The 8440-nt window shown below is 44.2% G+C and overlaps 1 protein-coding gene across 1 annotated transcript; it reads left to right on the top strand.

Annotated features, from left to right (window-relative positions):
- On the top strand, positions 1 to 8254 carry LOC138611231 (microtubule organization protein AKNA-like). Its single transcript, XM_069684213.1, has 21 exons — positions 1 to 205; positions 355 to 1508; positions 1624 to 1698; positions 1817 to 1925; positions 2114 to 2266; positions 2346 to 2398; positions 2517 to 2650; positions 2750 to 2942; positions 4785 to 4960; positions 5227 to 5385; positions 5593 to 5752; positions 5842 to 5936; positions 6018 to 6212; positions 6291 to 6413; positions 6534 to 6716; positions 6851 to 6906; positions 7021 to 7152; positions 7259 to 7336; positions 7585 to 7699; positions 7838 to 8006; positions 8084 to 8254. The coding sequence occupies exons 1-21, from the start codon at positions 1 to 3 to the stop codon at positions 8252 to 8254; spliced, it is 3888 nt and encodes a 1295-aa protein (XP_069540314.1).
- Positions 8255 to 8440: the final 186 nt, after the last annotated feature.

The raw sequence follows: 8440 nt of genomic DNA, 5'->3' as shown, positions 1-8440 counted from the left end.
ATGGAGGGAGAAGCAGAGGAGTCTGATGAAGATGTTCAGGGTGAGGGGAGACCCACGGTGCTTTGGGAGAAGTGCATTCAGCAGAGCATCTTTGTGGACCTGAGTGAGGATGAAAGTCTCCATCTGAGTGATCTGGAGAGGTCTTTAGCTTTACACCTGTCACAGGCAGAGTCTGCTGCCTCTGAGGCCAGCATCCATCTCAGTGGTAAGACCTGGAGTCCCCAGAGCATTCATTTCTTTTTTAATGGTGGGAAATCTTGAAAATGTGAATGAAAAGACTGAGACTTGAATTTTTCAAGGCAACCCTTTAGATTTGAGATCAATATTTTTGTTGTTTGTGCTCTTAATTTGTAGGGAGCGCAGAGCTGTCAGCCTTGGAAGTCACCTCCACAGAGTCCAGTTCTGTCAGCAGTCAGAGCGAGAGCAAGAACCGGGGCAGCCAACTGCACGTGTCAGCCCAAAGACCGAACACCATGCAGGATGAGCCGCCCTTAAACCAGGGGTCTGACGACGCGGGGCAAAATACTAGTGACGAGGATCAGGATGACCTTCCTTACGATGGTGACCTTGGAAGCCTCTATTTCAACCTGGCAGCTCACTCTGAGGGTGAACAGAGATCAGACGGAAGAGAGACTGTTCATGCAAGTCCTGATGCTCCTGGCTTTCCTGAATGTGTTAGAATAAAAAAAGATGATTTAATTGAACGCTTGGTTTCTGTCCAGCATAAAGCTGAGAAAGCAGCAACTTTGTCGCAAGAGGATGCACAACAGGAAGACTTTAATAATGCTCCAAAGCTGAGTGAGTTTGCCCCTTCATACCCTGCAGACATTAACCTGGTGTTGCTGCGACACTTCTCCCAGGAGGAGCTGCTTCGATCGGGGAGGCTGATCGAGGCAGAGACCCTGCCAGAGGTGTCCCTGCTGGAGAGCGTGGATGACACTGTTTTAAGCTGGGCTCCAGCACACAACAGCATGAGAATAAACAGTAACCACTCTGGGGATAACCAGAGTATCGGCTCGGACAGCACTGTGGCAAACAGTAATACTGCATCACAAAATTCAACTTTAGAGGAAGAAGCAGAAAGGAAAGCTGACAATAAAAGCATTACATCCAGTTCTGACAGTAAAGACTCAACACAGGGAAGTGGAGATACAAGTGATGTAGATGTAGCAAAGCAGGAAAAGGCAGAAGAGGATGATCAGGTGCAGAGAGTCCCACTCATGCGCACCAGGTCCTTCACTGAGATGAAGTACGGCCAAGGCCAAGTCCATTACCCGCTCCCTGACTTCTCCAAGGTTGCCCCCAAAGTGAAAATCCCCAAAGCTCCAAGCGGACCAGCCAGACCTGTTCCCCCAAGCCCCAGCACCATGCACAGAGCCCAGTCCTCTCCGGGGATATTAGAGGTGATCAGCAGAGTCCTGGAAGATTCAGTCCAGCCAGCAGAGAAACAGTACGTGTTCAAGGACGAGGACAGACAGACTCCTCCGGCGCTGGCACATCACCTGCAGGTAGAAAATATATAGAATTTACTCTTCACAGTGCATGTGTACCTAGGACAGGAGAAATATGAATACTATGCATAAGAAATAGCACTAACATTTGTTTTATTCTATATGTCATTAGGTTGAATATGATAGGTTACTAACCAAATATGCTGAGGCAGAAAACCTTATAGATCAAATGAGAATCGGAACCAATGTAAGTAAAAAATAGTCCCTTTTTTCACTGATTTAAATCCTTTTGGCACAAGAGAAATCATTCATTTCCGAGTCATATTTTTAATATAAGTTATTAATTTATACATCTCTTTTCACAGCCTCAGCCCGCCTCAGATCTACTACTTGATTTAGAATTTGAACATGATCATCAGGGAGACTTACCTTCAGCTGAGGGAAGTGCAACCAGTTTCCATGGAGAGAAAAAGGGTCAGATGACACTCATATAGTTACACATCTTTTCTTTGCTTTTGGAGCACTTTATTCAAATTATTCCTGTGTAAGCACAAAATGTTAGATGTGTTGGATGTAAAAGTTTTTTAAACAATTATTATCAAGCGTGTGTTGCTCACAGGACGAGTTTTGCTCGGTAACACTCCAGTCTTTTTTGTTTTTAGCGAACATAGGTGACAAAAGAGAAACAACCCCTCAGAGCCACATTAAAGAAGTGAACACAGTTTCCTCCAGCCAGCCTGAGGAGGCTCCAAGTGACGGGGAGAGAATGACTGCAGAGCTGAGCGACATCATCAGCCAGTTCATGCAGAAGTTAAGTTAAACGTTGTTTTGCAAGAATTGAATTAGTCAATAGATCCAAACCAATGTGTGAACCTCCTTTTATGCAGGTGGAAGAATTCAAATTCAGTGTGAGCAACATGTCGCTGAGCACAGCCGAGCAGCAGATGGTAAGTTTTGTTTACTTCCTATATGGAGTTCTTATTATTTTTGGATGAATTATATTTTTTGAGAGCATTGCTTTATCTTTTATTTCTCTATGAGCCTAAATGTATGTAAAAATGTCAGATGCTGAGGAGTCTTATGGAGGCTCAGGACCAGCTGGAAAGGAAATACATCGGTAAGAAGGACGAGCACAGAGCTCTGGAGATGCAAAGCTACATGGGCCTGTGCAGGAACACCGGCACCTTCGACCCAAACAGGTTAAAGACAGTCTGCTATATCACCTGTGTGAATGTGTCAGTATCATCTTAGTGCATCCACTCATGTGTGCGTGCATGTGTGTGTTAAAATGCATGCAGACAGGTGGAGGGAGACATATTCAGGATAGGGATGCACCTTGAGGACATAAAGGAGATGATAGACAAAAACGTGTGTGAGCAGATTTCTCCGCCCCACTCATCCTCCACCCCCACGCACATGAAAGAGATGCTGCATGTGAAGCCCAGTCCTTTCAGCATGCCCACACCTTCACCTCCGCCATCCCTGCCTGCGGTAACCTCACCGAAACACCCATCACCTAACCAGCACACACTACTTGTAAGTCCACTACTTGTTCCAAATGTCCTGCGTGTATTTAAGTTTTTTATCTGGTTATAAATAACAAACAAGGATCCAAAAAAGTCTGGCTGGATGATATTTTATTTCTCCTAAAATCGGAGGTCACTCGGAGGACCACTGCTTAGTTATGTTGATCAACTCCCCCCTAGCAAAGAATCAACATAGTGGTCCACCCTCAGCCTGCCTACACCGGGCCTGCCTCTCTGAGTCTGTCCACCATATCTGCAGCAAGCCCCAGGATAAGACTCCCTTAACTTAGGGCAGCAGGAACTCGTGGGTGGGTGGATATCCTCCTTTGTATCGGGTCTACTGACTTTAACCCCCCCAGATCTTCATTAGTCCAATATAACAGCTGAGATGTGAGCAGCTAACTAGCTTTTCTCCTCCGTAATTTATCTTCAGCGTTGTACATGATTACTGTTATTAGTGATATTCATATTCATCATGATTTTCCACTATTATTTTATATTATTCAAATTATTTACTAATCTTATTTACTTAAACTTATTTGTCTATTTCTATATTGGCTCACCATGTCACTTATCATTCATTCTTTGCGTACTTTTACTTTCTATCTACCACCCTGGTTATTCAACTAATGGGTCAATGGGTTGAGGTGGGATTAGATGAGAATGGAGTTAATTAAGAAAAGGATACCATGGACTAAAAATAAAAATAATCCTAAGAGAAGAAAAATCATATCAAACTAATAGTTAAGTTTCCTACTTCCTGGTTTCAACAATACTTTCTGATACATAAGCACGCAAGCAAGAGGTATAAAATGGATTGTCATGAAATGTTTCAAAACATTCATAGTTTCAATGGATGAGCTATAATAACTTTAATGGCCACTGGCTTTATAGAGCCGTAAAGTGTTCATCATTCATCTCCATATCTACTCCATTCCCTACATGAATGCTAAAGACTTTAAGGATCCCCTGACTTTTCTTTTAGCACCACCAGAGGGTTAAGTTTCTTTTTTTTGTCAGGATGAAAATCTTTGACATCTGATGGATGAATTTCTGTCAAATTTTGTCCAGACAATAATAGATCTATATTTGGACAATCAGCTTTCTCCATACAGGGCTGTCAACTCTGGAACACGTTACCAACTGAAGTTAAATTAATCACAGATGTAAAATCTTTCACAACAAAGGTTAAACGCTGGCTCAAAGCAAACCAGAGCTGCACTAGTTTTAGCTTATTGTATTTTAAATTTCTATTTTGTATCGTTGTAGACAATTTGTATATTATTATATTATGGTATCGTCATATCTGTAGTTTTATGTGGTTTTATGATGCTAAATTTTCTATAAAACTGTATATGTAAAGGCTCAACTATGGACAAGAGTTAAAAAATAGCGAAAGCTATAAACTCCATAAACTATGTTAAATTGCATCGTCCCTATCAAAAGAAAAATGTATTCAACTCAATGTGATCCCCATGAATTGATTGTGATATCTTTGGTACGTCCCATCAAATCCACCATCAGATGAAACCGTTAATTTGTAATTTTCTTTTATGATGAAAAAAAATGTTGGCATGTCGACGGCTTGAACATGACACTTAGAAAGCAAGAGCTTGTTAATATAACCAATATGAGCCAGTTTTGACTTTGTTAAAATGACTGAATCCAGAGTTTTATTTTGATAACTCTCACAGGATTTGTCGCTCTCGCACCCTGTGCCTTCATTTGTGATGAACTATCTCCTGCAGTGTTTGTGAGTGAAAGATGACCCTAACTGCAAATTATCTGACTGGGTCTCATGTTTCAGGGACCAAGTTCAGGTTTTTCCACTGTTGGATTTAAAATGGATGAAGAGGAAGAAAAAGAGGAGGAAGTGGAGGAGGTTGGTGAGGTCCTTGGAGATGATGGGTTACAGCAAAGTGGTGACCTCATAACAACTGACTCTTTACTAATGAATACAGGACACAGCAGTTACCATTCAAGGTACTACATATTGTTAAAGCTTCTTTCATTGTTTAGTGCAATGTTTGTTCTGTCTATGATTCTTATTTTTATATTAACTTTTTATAGTGAATGTTTTTGGTCTTTAAGTTGCTACTGGTGCTCTGATTGGTGCTTGCTGTTGTTTGTCCTAAAATAATAGGCACGTTCTCAGCCTTCCCGTGGGCAGATAGTGTTTCAGCTGCAGTGTCGGTGTTCGGTTCCCCCGAGTGTTTGAGCTGCAGGTTATCTTCTCTGTCCTGTTTCAGGAGCTCACGGGGCTCTCTGGAGGGACTGCAGACTCACAGTGCTGAGGCTGAAGAGGAGAGGAGCTCCGTCCTGTCAGAGGCGTTAGACCACAGTAACATCTTGGCATACTTGAATGAAAGCAGCTCATCTTTAGGAGAGAGGCAGAGGACACCCAACAGGTCAGTGTTTCTACATAAAATCCATATGACCGCGACTGAACTGACTCTCTGTTGTGTTTCTCTATACTGTTAAATGATGCATGGCTCATACTACTAATCCATCTTGTAATCCTGCCACAGTGTAAGTGAGCTACTTTTGCATAGAGTATGCATTGTGAGTCCTCTCCTCAGACTATAAATACAGTATGTCACCTTGTGTTGGTTCAGTCGGAGCAACCAGGATTGTGTCCTGAGCCCAGCGGGTGAATGTGATCTTGGAGACTGTGCGAGTCTGGCTGTGGAGGTCTCCTCTTTCTCTGATGCACCAAGAGACTCAGGCACGCCCAGCATCTCGGCGCCTCCTCTCAACACCTCATCTGCATCACAGGTCAGACACAGATAATAGTTATGATAGTTTGTTAGACATCAAATACTGTGGGGACTCCTAAGCCAATGTTATTTTTTCCCGCGCTCCAGAGGATTGTGAGCCCAGAGACAGACAGCGGATTTGGGAGCTCTGACTTGAATCAATCAGCTTCTGGATCATTTCAACCGAATCAGCTCACAGAAAGGTACCTTTATATCAGCAACAATAATTCAGGTACTTTCAGCAAAATATATTCATCTGACCCTCCCTTCTGCAGTGTGCAGAGTAATGGCTTAAGTAGCTCGGACAGTGAGGGCTCCTGCTCCAACCTGCAGACAGCCATCCATCCAGCCAGCCTCACCAGCCAGCGCTGGGCGAGCCCCCATCCATCCGTCCGAACAGAGTCCTGCGGTGCAGCAGCGGCAGTGGAGAGGTGGGTGGAGAGCACCACTAAGGAGCCTTCAGTCCGACTGCAGGGTGAGACAACCCTTCTTCATAGGGAATATTACTTCATCTTATTGGGTCAATACTGAAGTTATAAAAGCTTCTCCACTACTCGCCAAACAGGATCTGAATGCAGCCTCCCTGCTCAGCTCCATCACCACATATCTGAACCTGCACTCAGCAGCACCATGGAAACAGAAGAGAGAGGCAGCCCACTGAACTCGTGCTCTTGTAATAGGTCAGAATATGCTTAAACGAGTCAGTGTTGCAGTTTTCAACCACTTAAGATCATCATTATCTCCTATGATATCCCCTGTTTTAATCTGTATCTGTGTGTGTTTCATGTGTGTGTGTTTAGTGAGGCTATCCTGGCCTTGCAGTCGGAGGTATCCAGGCTGAAGAAGGACCTGGAGGAGGGCCTGGTCCAGCTGCCCCACCTAGCACAGAAGATGGACTTTCTGAGCTCCAGGTACAGACAGGATCGTCAGGAGCGCAGATCTAAAACCAGACCTCGGAGCCACCACAGACTGGCCTCTGACAGGTGATCCTGCTGCTGAGAAACTTAGGACTAATAGGCATTGTGGGGGTTTACTGTTGTGAAATGTTTCTGATTCTATCTTCTAGTATGTGGAAGCCCTCGAGTAGCAGACAGAGTGGGAGCAATCTCAGTTCCAGTCAGGTGAGGATAGAGGACTGGATCTCCTCAGACATGGACCCTAGCAAGAGTAAAGGTACTCAACCCACAGCACAAATGTCAACAAAACACTCAAAGTGTAGGGCTTCATCTGTAAATGTGTGTGTCTGTCCTCTGTTTTCTACAATGGTTTGGATGCCTTTCTCTTCAGGTACAGACAGCGGTGACGCAGAGATCATGTTGCAGTTCCACAGTTCGCCTGCAGGTTGCAGGAGAGGCAGCGGCAGTGTGCGCGCCTCGCCTGAGTTTCAAAATCGACTGCAATCCAACAGAGGTCAAAGCCGTAAGTGTTTTTCGCATTATAAGTGCACACAACACCTGTTTTTTTAATGTATATAATAGACATGGGGTATTCAAAATGGAACAACGTGTGTGTTATACTCCATCAGGGTCAGAGGGAAGGGACTCAGTGAAAACCTCTGCTCTGAGCAGCTCAGTTCTAAAAGGAGGGACAGAGGAAGCACAGAGTAAGTGTTTTCATCTGTTCAGTTTTCATCTGGCACATTGGAGCTTCATTTTACCATAACAGACATATTGCTTTCAGAGTATATACTAGAAAAATAACAGTCTCATCAATGCCATGTTGAAGCCGGGCAGAACAATACACGGTCACCTGCATCACCATCATAAAATTACTTAAAACTGAATATATGTGCAGTTCTGTTTTTTATTGTTTGCATACAATGTTTTGTGTTTTTCATGTTTCTTCGTTCAGCAGCCATCATGGAGAGTTTTTCCTCCAAGAGGAGGTGCTCTCTTTTCTCCTCTTCATCTCTTCAGAAGCCCCTTCTTCAGGTCAGCTACGGCTCCTCCAGCAGCCTGCCTGCAAGGTGAACAAACGTCTCACGAGGAACACAAACGCATCACATCACGTCACAGAGAGCAGACAGATATTCATCAGCAGTTTCAGATTATATAGTTCTCTTAATTTGGAATCCTTCTTTCCCACTATACATCCTCAAACCCAGCTATAAAGTGAGGGAGCTGCCGCTGCAGTCCACCCCTCATCACAGAAAGCGCTCCACCCAGTCAGACACGGCCCTCCTGCCCAGCAACGTGTACTTCCAGCGGACACTGACCCCAGCATCAGCGCCCTCAAAGACTAGCAGCAGGACAGGCAGACGCAGAGGGAGCAAGGTGAGATGTCTCATCCCTCCATTTAGTTTATGGTTCGTCACTGCTGTGACATTTCTTCTTGGAATTCTGTTTTTAAGGAGGAAGAGATGAACAGGACTCTGGACCAGGCTATTGAAGTGGCCCGCAACATGAAGAGGACCACGGACAGAATGGCAAAGAGACTGTCGGCTGACCTGGCCCAGGCTCATGACCACAGGAAACTGCACAGCATGCAGCCACTAGGGGGCAGGAGACACCACGCGTTGTAACAAGCAGGATATGGATCAGTTTACTCTGAGATCATCAACCTGCCAGTCGCCTGACACCTGATGCCTATGGAGAATACAGTATTCTGTATCTTTGATGGATGATACAAGAGTTATTTATGTACCTATGTGGGTCAAGTGCTTTTTTCACAAATTTGTGTGTTTCTTAGACATGGAGCAGTCTGAAAT

This window comes from Semicossyphus pulcher, unplaced genomic scaffold (genome assembly GCF_022749685.1).
Source record: "Semicossyphus pulcher isolate SPU_LCO1_2020_fin unplaced genomic scaffold, fSemPul1.0.p SCAF_7, whole genome shotgun sequence".
In the NCBI taxonomy this organism is placed as follows: domain Eukaryota; kingdom Metazoa; phylum Chordata; class Actinopteri; order Labriformes; family Labridae; genus Semicossyphus; species Semicossyphus pulcher.
Note: the sequence above shows the minus strand (reverse complement) of the source record. Positions and strands in the feature narration are given on the sequence as shown.

What these genes read in the sequence shown, in the direction of transcription:
- LOC138611231 (XM_069684213.1), top strand. Translation starts at nt 1, where the DNA reads ATGGAGGGAGAAGCAGAGGAGTCTGATGAAGATGTTCAGGGTGAGGGG. An exon ending in GGCACCTTCGACCCAAACAG is followed by an intron (nt 2,651 to 2,749) that starts GTTAAAGACAGT and finishes AAATGCATGCAG; the next exon opens with ACAGGTGGAGGGAGACATAT. An exon ending in ACACCTCATCTGCATCACAG is followed by an intron (nt 5,753 to 5,841) that starts GTCAGACACAGA and finishes CCCGCGCTCCAG; the next exon opens with AGGATTGTGAGCCCAGAGAC.